General features: G+C 42.2%; 1 protein-coding gene across 1 annotated transcript; it reads left to right on the forward strand.

Annotated features, from left to right (window-relative positions):
• The first annotated feature begins 1,171 nt into the window (after positions 1–1,171).
• On the forward strand, positions 1,172–16,013 carry st6galnac5b (ST6 (alpha-N-acetyl-neuraminyl-2,3-beta-galactosyl-1,3)-N-acetylgalactosaminide alpha-2,6-sialyltransferase 5b). Its single transcript, XM_030050564.1, has 5 exons — positions 1,172–1,349; positions 1,971–2,183; positions 10,677–11,086; positions 13,380–13,487; positions 14,815–16,013. Exons 1-5 carry the CDS (start codon positions 1,335–1,337, stop codon positions 15,053–15,055), a joined length of 987 nt encoding a protein of 328 aa, XP_029906424.1. The 5' UTR covers positions 1,172–1,334; the 3' UTR covers positions 15,056–16,013.
• The last annotated feature ends 1,881 nt before the right edge of the window (positions 16,014–17,894 follow it).

The following is a 17,894-nucleotide window of genomic DNA, read 5'->3' on the forward strand; positions in this document are numbered from 1 at the left end:
ACAGCAGCTGCCTGACTAATGTTTTGTGATTTTTTTTTTTTTTTCTGTGATAAATTGCTTATCAACCGCCACAAAGCCAGCAGACACATTTCAATTTCTGAAGTGAGACTTGCTGAGGAACATTTTGGACATAGCCTAAAAGACATATTTGAAAATGAACACGATGATATTCAGCTCAGAGGGCGTCTATAAAAAGACTGATTCCCATTTCCCAGCACCTCCTGTCTAGATTACAGCTTCCAGCAAATCTGTCTCCCATGAGGAAATTTAGCTGCTCAGGTTGCTTTCACAAATGAGCAAAATAGTTTCTTGTTCTTCCATGGGATGTCCCAAAATCTGGATTTAAAAAATTGACCATTTTGAAATAAGGCTACTCTTACAAAGGGTTTATGAATGATTTATAATTAGTTTATTAATTAGGTTGTAAACACTTCATTCAATCATTAATAACCTGTTATAAATAAGTTATAAAACAGTTTTCAAACTTCAATGCAGATACCAACGATGGCTGACTGATAATGGGACAAGATAAAGTAAGCAAAGCAGCAAAATCTGAGCTTTAACAGAGTAGATGCTTGATCTTGATAATATTTTAAATGTTTACATCCCAACAACCTAATTATAACGCTTTCATAAGCCCCTTTATAAAGCTAGTCTTATTGTACAGTGGTACCAAAAAAGGATGTAAACTGGTGTAAAGGTTTATGTAATATATTGTGTAATTCTGTGAATGCATTCAGGGTCATCACTGATGACTCCATCATCCCTTAGAAAAAGTATAGTAGTCTAATCTTATGACGGGATTAAAAGCAAATAGTGAGTGTGTGGGTGTGGTGATGTGTAAAATTTTAAATTTGATTAGTAATTTAATTTGAAATAAAAGAGAGATTTTAAATGAGAAAACAGATTAGTTTTAAGTTCTATACATGGGGGGAAATAAACATGAATATTATACTGATACCACTGGAGACTGATAAATTAAAAAATGTAACTGACTTACCACATACCACCATCAGTCCTTATACAAACGATTTTTTGTTATGATGGGTGTGTGATGGCTCCAGCCCCCAGTGAACCCTAAAACTGGGGTGAGTGTAAAAGTCGAGGTCGTTAGGACCATGTGGAGTGGTCCTGTGAGTGAGGCCGTCCTTGGGAAAGAGCATGGGAGAAGAGTAGTGGAGCATCATTTGCAGAGCGAGGATCCCGGTGATGCTGCCGCTCAGGTGTTGCGCGCAGCCTGACAGTTGGGCTGCGCTCTCCCGCCGCCTTGTCACCGCTCCGGTCCTGTCCTGACGAGAAGACGAGCCGTGCTTTGGACATCAGGAGAAGTGAAGATGAAGATACGAGCGGTATGAATTCCACCTCAAAGAAATCTCACTGTAATATTCCTCTATAAGGACCGCTGCTGTGTGTGTGTGTGTGTGTGTGTGTGTGTGTGTGTGTGTGTGTGTGTGTGTGTGTGTGTGTGTGTGTCACTCAACAGTGAGTTTGCGCGCTCACATCTCTCACTATACAGTTTGCAGTGAGATAATCCTACTTTTCTCCTCATCATTTTTTTTCTCTCCTGTGCTATAATATTCCTATAATATCTCTGTGGTTTTGCTGGTATTTTTTTTTTTTATTGTAATGGTATAGGATTTCGCAAGGGGCATTTCTATAGCATGGTAGAATTCATCAGGCAAAATAAATAAATAAATAAAATGTTACCCTGTCAACAGAGCATGTTAAGTGCATCTGAGTGGCACAGCTGACATTTAATTTGTAGCGTGAGGAAAGCGCAGCTGTTATGACTATGTTGCCTTTGCCTCGAAAGTTGACATTTAATTAACAGTGATTTCCAGCCTCTTTAAAAATTCAGCTCATGTCCCAAACCTTACTGTTAGTCTTTCCGCTGCTTTCTTCATGGACTTTATTCAACTTACAGTATGTGCCTCCTTGTGTTGTCTGTTTGATGCTGCCTGCCTCTCCAGTGCCAAGGGATTACTGGCATCATCATCATTACCACGGTTACCAGTTTTATGCTGGTGTACAACAGCAGCTCTGGTGACACATCATCATCTTCATCCTCATCGCCCTCAGCTCACCATTCAGATGGCCCTGGTCCACCAGTGAAGCAGCCCAAGAGAGCACAGAGACCCCCAAATTTAACTCTTGAGGGATACACAGGCGTGATGGATCATAAGGTAAATGTGCACTTATGTCACTTCTATACTGTAGGCTGATTTATCTCATGCATTTTCATTTTTGTTGCAAGTGCTTCCTTTTTTTAATCAATCAATCAATGCAAAACTGGTAAAAAAAAAAAAAAAAAAAAAAAATCTAAGTAATGTGATTTTAGTAAGTGATCATCTCATCAGCCACAAAGGAGGCAAACAGGGTGGTAGAAGTTCTGCATATTAATTCATGCAGTATTATTAAGCAGAGGTTACACCACCATTTTTGCCCTTGGGTGCTAATTTCCTCTCTTCTTTCAAGAATTATAATCAGAATTTCACTTGGTAAGTGCAGCAATTGTGCAGGAATTTACCTCGGTTATATTTGTACCAGGCGCGGTGCCAGTCCAAACTTACACTTTACATGGCTTCACATTCTCTTTGCTTGACATACTAACTTATCATTTGGAGCACTGCACTCAGTCACTTACTACTCCTCAATTTAATGTCAGTGCCATTGCTGTTTCAGCAGTCAGTTCTACACTCAGGAGCAATTTGAATCCACTCAGTGTGTTTGAATATAGTCGTAATCACTTTGGCATATGTGTGGAGCACCTACAGCCCTTGTAAAGCACGTTGATTGTTGTGATACTCTTGTGCATATGTAATATAAACTGCGCCTTATCTGTATTCTGGTGTCATCCAGGTAAAGCTGAGAGACTCGCATGTAAATGCAGGTCTCAGGTATGCACTTAAAACAGCTTTTTGAAGCTTTGGGTCTCTCCCCTGCTCCAGATAGAAATAAGCCTTTGAAGGATGCTTTCCTGCATGTTTGAGTCATGTGCCAAATCATGCTCTCAGTAGTCCTCACAGTTTGGATTTCATATCCAGGTTTTTTGTTAGTATATGACAGGTGCTAGATTTTGGGCTTAAAAGTTATAAGGCAGCCAATCCATCTTATGCAAGCCCTTTTTTCAAAAAAGAAAAAAAAAAAAAAAAAAAGAAGAAGAAAAAAAAATCAAATGTTGCATTGCAGTCTTGCACAGATGCAATGACAGTCAAGCTCTGTACATGAAACCTACTATTGCGAACATCCTCTAAATATGGTCCTTTAAATCATGCAGCAAGTATCTTTTATAAGGAGAGGCTTCAGTGTGAACTAAGAGATTATTACAGCCCTATTGTCTCCTATAAGACTGTAATAATCTCTTAAGCATGGAGCTGAAATGATTGTCTCGCCATGGAAGTACCATCTCTAAATTCTCTCTGTAGTTTACTCTGTTTCTCAATTTATAATTCATGTATCTGCCATGAAATATTTAATGACAAAAGGACTTAAAAGGGGATAGATATCTACGAGAATGGTTTCTAAAGACATCCGTGCTGTTCACTTTGTGTCATATGACTCCATAGTCTGTGTGTTGTAGAACTGGCACAGTGCATGGGCTCGCTGACAGTAGATGCAGTCGCTCTTGATTTGTGTTGTAATTACAATTCCCTTAAGAAATAAATACAAATACTCCCTACTGGTAACTACTGATGTTGCTTTAGCCTTAGGAACAGTCAAACAGTAGAAAAAGATACTGTAATGTTGCAGAATATTCAATGAACGGGTGTGTGTTTGTGCATGTGTGTGAGCATATGCTTGTGAATTCTGTAAGCCGATTTTGATTGCATTGCCACATGACCTTAAAATATTAGTCAGACTGTCAATGTAAACAAAGCATGGCTGGGTATGTGTGCCTCAGGATGTCAGTTTTGTTTGTTTGTGTTTTGTTGCATTTTTTTTTAAGGAAGGGAAACGGAGCGAGGCAGTTCCCTGCAGATTTCTCGCTGCTCTTGGTGAGGTTTGTTAGGGTGAGGTGTCTGGGTGGAGAGATAGCACTGCTGCTCCCACTGGCTCCCCTCAGTGAGAGCGATATCAGAGCAGAGAGGCACAACAGTGTGGAAAGGACACTGCATTGCCCAGGTAGCACTGGACAAGAGAGGATTTGCAGCAAAATCAAATTTGATGTGAACACAGTGTAGGTTTCAGCTCGACTTTCACTGGTTAATGACTAGAAGAGCACTGTGGATTTGGAGAGCGGTTTGATTTCAGCTGAGGCGAGCTGGACATGTCCGTTTTTATTGAGTCAGCCAAAAAAAATTTTAAGGTTTCTCTGAAATATTGTACCCTCATGAGATCCTTTTAAATTTAAGCCATGAAAGTGCATTACTCTCTAGATAGTGCAGGTGCTCTCATAGCCCTCCAAGAGAAATGAGAGGCAGCTTCTGGGTTTGGTGTCCATATTTTCTGTGCCGTAGACATTTTATTATTCACAGTCACTCCTGACCATCCACCTCCTCCGGCTCACAGATGACAGGGGCTTCTTGATGGATCCAGTGCTGCGTCATTTTCACACTGCTTAGTGTCACACTGCCCCATCCCATGAGGGCTTGCAGCCCTGCTGCTGCAACCTCCGACAGAGCCAGGGAATTACTAACCAGAGCAAGACCCGCTGTAGAATCTTTGGAGTGGGTGGATCGGTCTCTACAGCTGCCTTCAGGGTCATCTGAGGTCTGCTTCTGCTGGAGGGAATCTTGGCTTTGGCACAAAAAAAAAACATACATGGCACTGGTGCACACATATGGAGACAAACTCATGCATGTGCACACAGACATATTCAAAACCCTGCCAGTCCCATCAGAGGGTTCGTCATTACAAATGCATGTTGTGCGGCCGAGATTTGTTCAACCACTTCAACTTTATTTTAAATTCTAGAGAAGACCCCAGGGCTTCTAAAGATAACAAATATGTCCTGCTGAACTACAAGGAAAGTGTATAAAATGATGCACAAGACATCTAGATACTTTCTATTTTATGGGGCAGCCATACAACAATGGTTTGGTTTGATTATGTCGCTCAAGATAAATGTGATTCAGCTTCAATGAAGCATTTCAGCCAGCAGATACAGAATATGCCTTGCCACACAATGTGGAAAAATGTTTTTCTTTATAATTTTGCAGCTATTGAGGGGTACATTTTAAAGGAAGAAAAGATTTTCAAGGGGGTATAATTTTATCTCCTCATCAGAGGTAGGGATGGCTGAAAACAAGATTTTAAGGTGCCTTCAGGAGTCAGTTTATGGTCCATATTAACTTGTGTGCATAACTTGTTTGCATGCATGGCGATTTCACAGAACTTGGCGGTGAGTCTGTGACTGTTTCACTAGTTTATATCTCATGCAGGGGGCAGAGAGACAACAGACACACATTAATCATCCAGACTGTGTTGCAAAGGGTGGCAGCCTACATGAGGCTCAAGGTTCAGGGCTAAACCTTTATGTCTGCAAGCCTTGCCTTCAATCCTTTCCAAGTATAATGATGCTATGAAAACACCAGTGTTACAGTAATAGCCAGCAGTGTATAAGATATAAGTGTATAAGATCAGAGCTCAAAGTTACTGTATACATTTATGTGGGAGCAACGAGCTGGAAGTTGTGTTGTTCATTATTTCCTTCTGCAGTGTCTGCGAAAGTTTCTTTTGTGAGATGTCCTCCCGTAGTATGGATTTATTTTCTTTGACAAGGTAATTAGAGATGTAGAGCTGAATAGACTTTCTCTGTCAAATACACACATTCACACACACACTTGCACACACACACATAAAGAAACAGCCTCTCCATTCTTCTCCTTCCCTCACCTGCTCTCTCTCTCTGTGATGTTTTGCCGATTCCAGTTAAAGAGATGTTGACCTTTGAAGAATTGTCAGCAGCATCAATCTACATTGGCCTTTATAAACTCTAATCACAAAAGCCTGTGTGTGTGACCAAGAATGTGTATGCATGTGCCCGCGCGTGTGTGCGTGTGTGCGTGTGTGCAACTGCTTATTACACGCAATGCCTGTACCTGTTCTGAAAGACTGGGAGGAAAAAAGTGTCATTGCAAAGTCAGCTTTGAGAGAATTTGTTCGCAAACTCTGACCCCTTTCACAGAGTGCATTTTGAAGACGTCACAGATGTGCCCTGATGTACCGAGGCAGGTTATAATAACAGATTACTCCTTTCTCAAACAAGGTGGCACAGCGAATACCTCCACCACCACTTTGCAATTGCCAGTTCATGTCATATTTTCTCCAAAGGATAATAATATCCTCCATAACCCATTACCCAACTTGTTGCACATCAAGAGATGCATACGTTTTCATAACTGCACTTGAATTGGGACATGAGAAAAACCTGTTTTTCTATCCACTTTCAAGCATTTTAGGCGTTTGTTGCAACACCACAAGACGAATCAACAATTTTTGTGCCTTGGACGTCTGGGCTGCCTTTTTGCCACTGTGACACGTTTTGAAAAAAAAGTCTGCAGGGTGGTTAAATCTAAACTGGCAATTAGTTCTTCTGTGTCCTCTAATAATGAAGGATTTTCCTGTGTCGGCTGATGGGTGCACAAAACCTGATGACATTACGTGACATTACATGCCGCTCAGTTGTGCCACACCCTTCTTTGGCCAACTGGCATAAAGTTATTCCTTGCCCCAGGACCCATGTTTTCTCAAAGTTTCATCCAAATCTGTTAAGATTTTGTAATAACGGAAAGACGCCTCACATGTTCAGTGCTTGAATTCCCAGAGAATGCAAATTTTCCTTTTAAAGCAAAGGGTCACTGCCAACAGAGGAGTTAACCTTCTATATTATCAGTTCCCATCTTCAATGTGATGTTAAGTAGCTCATTACATAGTCATACCACCATCTGTCCTCCATTCTGACATACCTCTTTAAAAAGGATGTTTCCTCATTAATCCAGCAGTCATGTAATCAAGTAGATGGATGATGTGAATGGGAAGAGCTGACAGGAAGTCATGAATATCATCTCCACCAAGGGCCAGCTGTGGATTCTCCATTGCATGCCAGTTGTAGTGGAAACAACCAGTGGAACGTTACTTCATCCTCGCCATCAATTTGCTGTTAACAAGGGTATGTCCTCAGAGACACACTCGCCCCCTTTCCTCTGTTCGGAGGTTTGCAGGATAAAGAAGAAAGGAGCCTTGATTATCTCGCCTTTATTCTCTCAAAATGAGAGCAGAGCAAGTTTAGGATTGTGTGTCACCAGGAGGAGATTAATGAGATTTCAGCTGTCAGGAGGATTCCAGTGTAATTAATTGGGCTCACAGAGAAGAAAGTAGCCCTGATCATTAAAGCTTCACACCACAGCACAGGTGCCACCGTGCTATGGTGCGAAGTTGATTTCCATTTGGCTCTTTCTTTACACTTCAGAAAGAGTGTAATTACTCTTACAATGACGAGCAAGATTGAAATAATTTGCACCACTGTAAGCAAATACCGTTAAGTCTTAATGTTTCTAATTTACCCATTATCACTCATATAGTCAGAGGGCTGACATTAAATGCATTTTAATATGGCAATCTCTGCTCATAACTTCTCGCTATCCTCAAAATGCCTCAACTCTTCCCTGCTTTGAGTTTGTACTATCTACCCTTCATAAAATTGGATGGGATGTGCCCAATAGTCTGGGAGAGGTTAGAGGATTGGAGGCACAGAGGAAGCGCTGGTACGATATTAGAGGCTGACTGATGGGGTTTGCTCTGAAAGCAATTATGATCCTGGGTTCCCCCGGGAAGTGTATAAACAGGATGATACTGATGAGTGTGGAGTCAGTGTGTGGGCGGTAATTGACTGGGACTGGAACCAGAGCCACGCTCCGAACTGCCGCTTCTGCTGCTCCAGCTAGCATCACGGCCCGGGTCTGTTCATAATGGCCTCGGCTAATCAAATCTGCCTTACATCAAAGTTCACCAGGTCGAACCTCTTATCTCCTCAGATCATTTTAATCCAAGAGAGTGCATCGCACACAAGGATATTGTTGTGTTATTGATACTGTAGATACAGTAGAGCATCATCCACTCACATGACAAAGTGAAGATGTGCGTGCACGTGTGTGTGTATAAGTGTGTGTGTGAGGGTGAGAAAGTGGATGTGTGAGTATAGCGAGCAGGTGAGTTAGTGAGTGAGTGAATCAGTGAGAGACTGAACGAGTGAGCGCGAGCGAGTGAGTTACCAAACAAGTGAGTGTGTGAGCGAGTTAGTGAGTGAGTCAGTGAGTGAGTGAGTCAGCAAGCGATTCACTGAATGACTGAGTGACAAAACAAGCCAGCGTGAGTGAGCAAGTGAATGAATGAGTGGTCAAGCGAGTGAGTGTGTGAGTGACTGAGTGACTATTCAGGTGATTGAGTGAATGAGTGAGTGACTGAACGAGTGAATGAGAGTGAGTGAGTGACTAAACAAGTGAGTAAGTGTGCGAGTTAGTGAGGGAGTAAGTGAGTCAGCGAGTGAGTCAGTGAATGAGTGAGTTAATGAGTTAGTGAGTGAGTTAGTGGGCGAGTGATTGAGTGAGTCAGTGCATGAGTGAGTTAGCAAGTGAATGAGTGAGTGATCAAGTTAGTGCGTGCATTTGAGTTAACAAGTGAGTGAGTGAGTGACCGTCTCAATGAGCAAACAAGTATGAGGGAGTGAGTGAACCAGCTAGTAAGTGAGTGAATGAACGAGTTAGTGAGTGAGTGAGTGACCAAACAATCCAGTAAGTATGTGATTGAGCATTCAAGTGCCAGTTGGTTTACAGGGCTATGGCATTAATTAAGGTCATATAACTAATTATAACTAAATAGCTTATAACTAAATGGCTTTATAACTAAATTATAACTAAGTAGCTTTGTGATTTAATTCAGTAGCCCCCACAAGTAAATTACAACAGATCACTTATTTTAATTCAGTCATTCATTTATTCAGCTGTGCACAGGTCACATATTCGGCTGTCTCAAGGCCTCATCCTGAAATCTTCTTCATCAGCCTCTGAAAACCTCTCTGTGCGATTCAGGATGTGTAAGTGGCTATTTCCAAGAATCACTGAGCTGTCAGCAGCTCTGAGAGCCGGCGCTGGAGCTTCAGCATCACTGTCAAGGACACTTTCATTATTTCACAGGTGCTTTAAACTACACCGCTGGGCATGCAACCTTCAGCTGCCTTTAAGTTGTTCCATACCTTTGCTGGGTATTAAAAATAATAGTGTTGTTGCTTTGATCGCGCCAAAGGGAAAGTGAACCCTATCTGTTGTAGATAAAAAGAAGAAACAGCTACAACAATTGTGTTTTTTTGCAGCCAAGGCAGGGATGGTGTGTTTGTGCAGTCAAGTGTGTAATTTGCTCGAGCTCAACTGGTAGTTGGGGGTGGGGGGCAGGGGGCTGGGGTGTCGACAGACTACCGCAGGAAATGGTTTCTTGTGACCATGCTGGGAAATGGAAATATCTGGTCTTCAATGAATAGTGATGATGTGAATCACAACTGATCTCGATCTGGACACGTTTTAGACAGTGGCTAACGTTTGCCAGAGAAAAATGATTGTAAATATGATTGTATTACAGATGTGGAGCCTCTGCAGCTCTCGAGCACACACACACACACACACACACACACACACACACACACACTATGTTATCATGCAGCATGGGGTCACAGAGATAGAGGGGGAGTATTGTAAATAAAGCAGTGGGAGCAGAGCCTGTGGAGCTGCTAATATCACCTGTGTGTATGTGTGCTCATACTCACACGCTGTCTCACACACACACACACACACACACACATTCCCACCGCAGGCCCTGATGGTGTGTGAAGCTCGGAGCCCCGTTTAGAATGCCAATGTAGCTCTCCATTAAGGCTTGGAATAATTCATGTGAAGGGTCTCTGGGTTTTTGCTGTTGGGTCATTCAATCTGGGCTTGCCATTTCCCACTTTGAAAAGCTGAGTTCTAAAAGCAATTATTTTCATCAGTTTAACTCTGTTGGATATACCAGAGGTATTTGCACAGCAATGCTTTGTGTGATGTTTGGCTTGATGCTCTTTTTTTTTTTTTTTTTTGCTTTGATTGTGGTATGACACAACGGCCATGGCATTAAAGGGCAGACTGTCAGCTTTAATTTGAGGGTATTTTCAGCTAAAATAAGTCATTGTGGGTGTTTGGGAAAAACTATATTAACATTTAAAAAGACTGGTATTATATTGCACTTTTTTTTTTTTCGCTGTTTTATCAGCGAGACACAGTATGTCAAGCTTAAGCAGAGTGACCTTTTACATTCCACATGTGTTGCTGTACTACTTGTCCTGAACCAATTCAGGGTTCCTGTGTTTTCCTCTCGGCAGCCAGATTTGAATGCCAAGCCAAGGATCTCACTCTGCCAGTCACACTGACCTTGATGGCTGGGAGTTACAAAGTCATCCCTTTTGACTGTTGATACTTTATTCATCTTGTTTTTGGGTACACTGAATTTTTGAATATGTTGTATTTTCTGTTGCAGGACTTGGTTAGATTGTGCTGTAGCAGCCTAGCACTGATGTTGTCCAGATTTTTAGCTGCACCACAACAGAATTAATGCCATCAGATTATACTGGGTTTTAAAATTCTGGTTTCATACTGTCTTTTGTGTAGATCACTGGGACTTCTCTGACTTTTGACCTTTCACCTCCACAGCCGCTGAAGATGCATTGTAACACTTGCTCCCTGGTGACCAGCTCTGGCCAACTCACAGGAAGCAAGAGGGGTGAAGAAATCGATCAGTCCGAGTGCGTCATCCGCATGAATGACGCGCCCGTCGCGGGCTACCAGCGAGATGTTGGCCGACGCACCAGCTTGCGCGTCATCGCCCACTCCAGCCTGCAGAGGGTGTTGCGGAGCCGCCAGGAGCTGCTCAACTCCAGTCAAGACACGGTGTTCATCTTCTGGGGGCCGAGCAGCTGCATGAGGCGGGATGGAAAAGGCCAAGTTTACAACAACCTGAGGCTGGTAAACCAGCTACTGCCCAAACTCCAAGTCTATGTCATCTCCCGGATCAAGATGCTGAAGTTCGACGAATTATTCAAAAAGGAGACAGGGATAGATAGGTGAATGTTCAAAAAGTCAATCCCATCACTGACGGGTTTGTTTGTTGAGAAAAGGTCTGAATGAGGTGCAAATCAAAATCTGTTCCCCCATCCATTGTAATTAAAAAAAAAAAAAAAAAAAAAATCACAAAACAGAAAAAAAACTTTTGTCACCTTTGAGTTTGAGCCACTTGAAGCAGAATTTTCAGCAAACACATTGCAAGGCCTCACATATTTGTGACATACTTGTTTAACAAAAGACTATGTCGGAGCGCCAAACAATAAAGCCACACAGTGTCATTAATGGGACTTAGATTCGAGCTAGTCCAATATCTGTTTAAGGATTTGAGGGGATTTGCTTTATTGCACAAGCTCACAGTTGTCCCACTAATGCCAGGATGAGGGATTCAAAGTCTTTACTTATGTAGTGCTACCCCGTAGTAACACATTTACTGGACTAGCTCAGTGTCAAAAATAGAGCATAGGGTTGTATTTTGGTGCTTTTTGGGTTCCTTCAGATTTAGTGCACTTTCCCCAAACAAGCAAACAGCTCCATGTCAATAGCACTTGGTGACACAGAGGGTGAACTCCGTAATCATGCGCTGAAACTGACAGATAGATCTTCGAGTCGGGCAGACACACCACAGATGCCCAACACTTACATGACTGTCAGAGATGGCAGGTTGTAATGAAGCTTACTTCATTAACCAGCCACGATGGCGAGTGGCCGCGCAATTTTGGACTGCACGCAGGGTGGCGGGTCCTCACAGCCTGTGCCTGTCCTCATCCCGGCGCTCTGCTTGGCAACATCAGAGCCCCCTGGCAGACAAGGCGCCATCTAACAGGATCCTCACAGACAGGAGTGCCACAGCTGCCAGCTATGTTATTCCCAGCGAGAGCACTGACCTGGCCAGCTTTTATTAGCATTACAGCCTATTATTTTCTATATGGCAGTATTCACTTTTAGTGCACAGAATTGCACTAATGTGTCTAGATTTATGCTGTGACTAAGAGTAAGAATTACTTTTTGTGTCATACAGAATATATGCACAGGGATTTTTCTTTTTGTGGAGTTGATGCACAGCCGACTTACACACAGTTAATAGTGCACAGACATGGTGCAAGGACAAACGGACCTCATAGAATTGCTGTTCAGATAAAGCACACCCCAGCTGTAGTTTTAAAGTAATAATCCTTGACCTTGTTATGTCCCACCACTATGGTACATAATCTTGTCGAGGTGGTGTTTCTGTGTCTGTGTGAGTGCACACCAACCGCAATAACAATACATGGCATAAACATTATGCTCACACCACAAGTACCCACGATGGAGTGGATGATCTGATTTTGGAGCATCTGGCTGCATAAATTTCCACAGTATTGAGGAGAAATTGCAGGACACCAGGCAGCTCAAGTGACTCTTGTTTTATAATGTTTTGCTATTCTGTTGCAAATTAAATACTGATTCAATACAATACCCAGTTCAATAAAGCTTTCACATTTGCAGTTCCAGGTCTTTCCAGGGAAAGATCCTCTGATGTACCTCAAGTAATGCGTTTTAAGTTTCTGGCAGCAGCGGTTTGTTTTGGATAAAGAGAAGAAGAACTGGGTAGTTGTCATGAACAGGGATAGTCGCCATGGCTGAGAAGAGACTCAACTCAAACTTTATCAACAGAAAATTCAAGGAGAAAGATGTCATGGTGCTGGACACAGTAATTACCAAGTTATCTTTGGGAGGTACAGTGCAAAAACATCATAGCAGTAAATGCAAAAAATAGAAATAAATAGAACAAAATGAACAGATTTTGCAGATTACTAATTTCAATGTCTTCCTGTATGTCAGTGGCAAATAAACATGATTCAGATTTTCTGAGATTTATATGATGCAACTTACATGAGGTTAACTGGTAGACTTGAAACAACTGTTCATACATATCTGCATTCCCAATCCAATGGTCTGTGTGCACAGTGGCAGAACAAATATTTTAGAAAATACTATTTTTATCTTAATCATGGGCTTTTGCTTGGCTGTCATGTGTCTGTAGAAAACATTAGGAACACCTTGCTAATACTGAACTGTACCCTCTTTGCGTAGTCTCACTTGTCCCACCATTTAATAATCTCTCTTTAGCCCATCTCCTCCTCTTCATCAACATTTCCCTCTCATGTCTGAGGGAGATTTGTCAGGTGAAATGTGAAAATAAGCAGCCACAGCTTTCATCTCTACTCATGTGCAGCCTTTCTCAAGAAAGAAGCGAGTGTTCTCAATATTTTTGACAGTGGATATGCGCCTTCTTTCCCTCTTATGTTTCAGGAAGAGCTCCAACTCCTGGCTGAGTACCGGCTGGTTCACCATGGCCATTGCCCTGGAGCTGTGTGACAGGATCAACGTGTACGGCATGGTGCCTCCAGATTTCTGCAGGTACAATAAGACTTCTGTTCCAAAAGTGTCAAATGCTTGGTGGTGTTACTTCACACGCTGTTGGCTCCAAACCGCAGAGAACAAAACAACGCTGTACCCAGAGGTCATGTATTATGACATGAGCAAACTGCATACAGCACACTCATGTTTACCAGGGGCCCAGTCGGTGACAGCAAAGGCACAAGAGATCCAAAAACTAAATTTTCTAGCTGATAAGATACAGTTAAATGAAAAGTTACACTTACACACAACAAACTGCAGAATTTGTGTTTTCCTTATATATCTATATCTATATCTAGATAGATATAGATATAGATATAGATAGATGTATAGATATATTGATATATATATATACTACTTTCTGGAGACTGGATTATTATTATTTGTAACCTCATGGCACACTATATTACAGCCAAATAATACCATCAGAATTTGTGATAACACAACATTTTGTGAAAATTGTCTTTGAACTTCTAAAGCACTTCCCTAGAAACACAGTCCCTTGCTGAGCATTGTCCTGCTCCCACATCCTTTTTAAACAGGAGAAACATGAAATTAGAGGAGCTGAAATGCTACTCCCTTGTGACTTCAAGTTCAGTTTTAACGCTTCCTGTGGGCGGAGAAGTGTCCTCGTCTGACACGCCGCTGCAGCTCCACTGTGTGATTTAGGCTGATAAGACGGGGGCATTTTTACATAAACATCTTGCCTAGTGCCTCTTTAATGATGTCTTCAGCTGGTAATGACAATATAATGATTACTCCCTGTAGTGACAAGTGGAAGAGTCTTTTATTGCCATACAGTCTTGCTGGGGCAGCTACTGTAATTTCAGCAGAGATGAAAAATCATCTTGACATTTACAACCCATAACAAGCTTCACTGCAGCGCTGAACATAAATAAAACAGACAATGCAAAATATTCATAGTCCTGATGTACAGGAAAATAATGTGGACCTTCATACTTCTAGTACAAATCCAGAAAGGCATTAATACAGATTCTGATATCATATTCAGGGAGAAATGCAAGACAGATTGGAGTGGCTCTCATGTGGCTGAGTTTTCCTCTGAGCTTCGATGAAGGACTGCCAGCTTCAGAGGAAAAGGACAGTCTATAATGAACACATCTGTGGGCTCCGATTCTTCTGATCTTCCTCACTGTTTTTCTTTGTTCTTGTGCCTCTTTCATTCCCGTTATGACTCTCTTCCTCTCCCTCTCCTCTTCTCATAATTATTCCCATGCTTTTCCCATATTTCACCCTGACACGTCTACTCTCACCCCCTTTTCATTCTCATTCCTCTCTATTCTCCCTCTCCTCCGCTCCCTTGTAGATCCTCCACCCATCCCTCGGTGCCGTATCATTACTATGAGCCCTCTGGGCCCGATGAGTGCTCTATGTATCTCTCCCATGAGCGAAGCCGGCGTGGAAGCCACCACCGCTTCATCACAGAGAAGACGGTGTTCGCCAACTGGGCTCGAACCCTCGATGTCCATTTTTACCAACCAGACTGGAAACCCTCAGATGTCATTAGCACAAACAGCTCGCACAACCCAGTTCTATCTGGTTCCTGAGACACACTCTTGAGAGGATCCCCAAAATTATGGGAATACCAGTTTCTGTGGGTGGATGGTTTCCAACATGCAGATTCCCATTCGGGCCAGTGTGACTGCCTCAGAGAGCGTTAGGACAGTACAAGCTGCTATTGTGGCTGTTAGCCTACTGCATAAGCAGATTGACAGAATTGGACCATTACATAATAGCAGCACAGAGCCTGAACAATGTTCCGGGAGTGTAATTATAATAGGATGAACTTCATACTAGAGCCAAAGCCACAGAGAATGGCTCTGGTTTGGTTCTTCCTGCCTCTGTGTAGAGCAGAAGCATAGCGCTATCAAAGAGGCGAGACAGGCAATGAGAAAGTACACTGCTGGGATTGCAACGTGACTCATTCTCTTTTATTTTCATCAATAAATTATTAATACAATTTGGCCTCATTTACACAGGGCATCAGTATGCATCCTAGGTGGCTGGATCATATTTGAATAGAGCATAATACAATAACTTCAGGTTTAAATGCACCCAAGATGCATTTGATGTGATCATGCGAACCTCTCCAGAAATGGACAGCGACACATTCTGTGACATTAACCACAAAGCGTGAATGCAATGTGTCCCCAATTCACATATACATAGAAACAATGTACACAGAAATACACTCCCATATGGGGAAGCTGGGAAGCGTTCATGACTCAACCAGGCAGCCTGGCTAGCAGGACCCAGCAGGATGACGTGTGCAGCAATCTGCACTTGACGAAAAGCGAAATCCAATTTCAGTCCGTTTACTGGAAATGCATTTGAGATTCAGGTGCACATGTAATCGAGCTAAATCTGGACACAGGACAGATAAGAGGCATGTTAATGGGGCTTTTTATTTACCAGATAGTTGCGTTCAACAGCTCTATGACAGATGGCCCTTCAGAGAGAGTCCTAGCCAGCCCATGTGGCTGATACTCTAGGCCATGATTTGTCCTGTTATGAGAGCCAAATGTCAGAACAAGCCCTCAAAGGCATTTGCTGTGACTACAGAGCAGCTCGGCCAATAGTGATACAAATGATTACATCAAAGTATACGCCGCAGCCTCTTCAATACTGACCCACGGGCTTCTGTTTCAGCCTCTTCAGCAAACAGAGGCAAGGTGATTATCGGCAAGGGGTCACGCCACAGCATCCCACCGAATCTCCAGGGCGGAGGGGCAACATGACTCTTGTAGAACCAGAAGACAGGGTCCTCCCACTGGCTGAAAAAAAAAAAAACACATATTGACTCGCTGCCTGTTTTGATGTTCATCCAGATTTAACCATGAGAAGCAGCACACAGCTGGAATCTTAATGTAACCCTCTCAGGTGTTCTGAAGCCACGAGAAAAGCCCGTGCACTGCCGGGATGTCATGCTAAGTGCGCTGGCTCCTCCTGAGAGCAAGACAATGTGCCTCGCACACCAATTACTGGCCCTTGAGGTGGAAGGGGTGGGTTTTAAAGGTTTTAAAGGACAAGCTGGCTGCAAATGAGCCTGCTGCCAATACTTAATCACATGCTCGGGGCGACATGATGATTTTTTCTTTGACCTTGGCAAGTTAAAGCGACCAGGAATGCTATTGAAGGCTTTTGGCCAGAAGGGTGTAAACTGGCATTTGGGGCAAAAATGAGTCCCACAGTATACATCTGGTAAAAGCTCTTCAGGAGATATATCACTATTATCTGTGTATTCATGTGATGAAATCAGTTTTTACACTAATTTATACCACAATCACTTAAAGTAAGGATTGCTTTTTTGTTTTCACTATAAGATTTATCAAAATTTCTGTGGTTCCAAAACCCCAGTCTGAAAAAGCTTTTGGGATGCAGTTGGTCTTGTTAATGTGTGCCATTGTACAGAATGTGCTGCTCAGTCTTATTAACTGGAAACCATTTGGCTTGTAGAGGGTGAATTTTTGATGCAGGTTTATGGTGGCCCGCCAGTTTAGGGATGATTCCTCTCTGCCGTCACCAGTAACAGCCAGAGAAGTTAGAAATCCTTGTATTTTTTATTGAACAATGCATCTTCCGTAAAATACTCAATTTCCTTTACCCATTTCGTTTACCCATTTCCCAGTCCTCATGTCCATGACCTGAGAAATCCTACACTCCATCAGACACCTCTGTAAGAGGAGTGGGAGGATAAACGCACACTTTCATCTCCTCAGCAGCAATTTGTTTGACGGCACATATCCACATACCTGCTATCGATAAGCGCAGCTGCTGGAACTGCCTGACTTATAGATGTCCCTTGCCTATGGTTGCAGGCACGTGAAGTAAATCGTGCAGCTTTATCAGCAAGCCTGCGAAATACCATTATCCTATTGACACAAAGTGCTTTTCAGATAAGAATTAGTGGATTAGTTCTGTCCGATTAATAACACATCACCCAGCATCATAATCTTTTACAAAGCAAGTAAGTAAGTACAGGAGCCAGAATCTGTTTTCTAAAAATAAAAAGGTAAGGGTTTGAATGTGCCTCAGTGTTAAAGTTTTTTTTTGTTTTTTTTTTATAACTCGAGGAAAGTGAGGGACTCTGTGGTGTTTGTCTGCCCTGACACCTGGTGGCCACAAGAGCTTCAGCACACAAACCAATGTGGAGCTCTAAAATCAAAAATCATTAGTCTCACAAGAATAATAATAATAATAATAATAATAATAATAATAATAAAAATCTTATGTTTGTCTCTAAAGGTTAGGGTTAGATGTATGGTTTCCACTGAGGTTAAAGTTAGAGTTACATTATGATTGCATGTTTTGATAAAATGTAGGATTTTTATGCCTTTGCAGCTTAACAAGAAAGGACCAGTCTAACTCTGATTTGGCAAGAGGTTT

The sequence above is a fragment of the Myripristis murdjan genome, chromosome 4 (genome assembly GCF_902150065.1).
Source record: "Myripristis murdjan chromosome 4, fMyrMur1.1, whole genome shotgun sequence".
NCBI lineage: Eukaryota > Metazoa > Chordata > Actinopteri > Holocentriformes > Holocentridae > Myripristis > Myripristis murdjan.

What these genes read in the sequence shown, in the direction of transcription:
- st6galnac5b (XM_030050564.1), top strand. An exon ending in AAGGAGACAGGGATAGATAG is followed by an intron (nt 11,087 to 13,379) that starts GTGAATGTTCAA and finishes CTTATGTTTCAG; the next exon opens with GAAGAGCTCCAACTCCTGGC. An exon ending in GTGCCTCCAGATTTCTGCAG is followed by an intron (nt 13,488 to 14,814) that starts GTACAATAAGAC and finishes GCTCCCTTGTAG; the next exon opens with ATCCTCCACCCATCCCTCGG.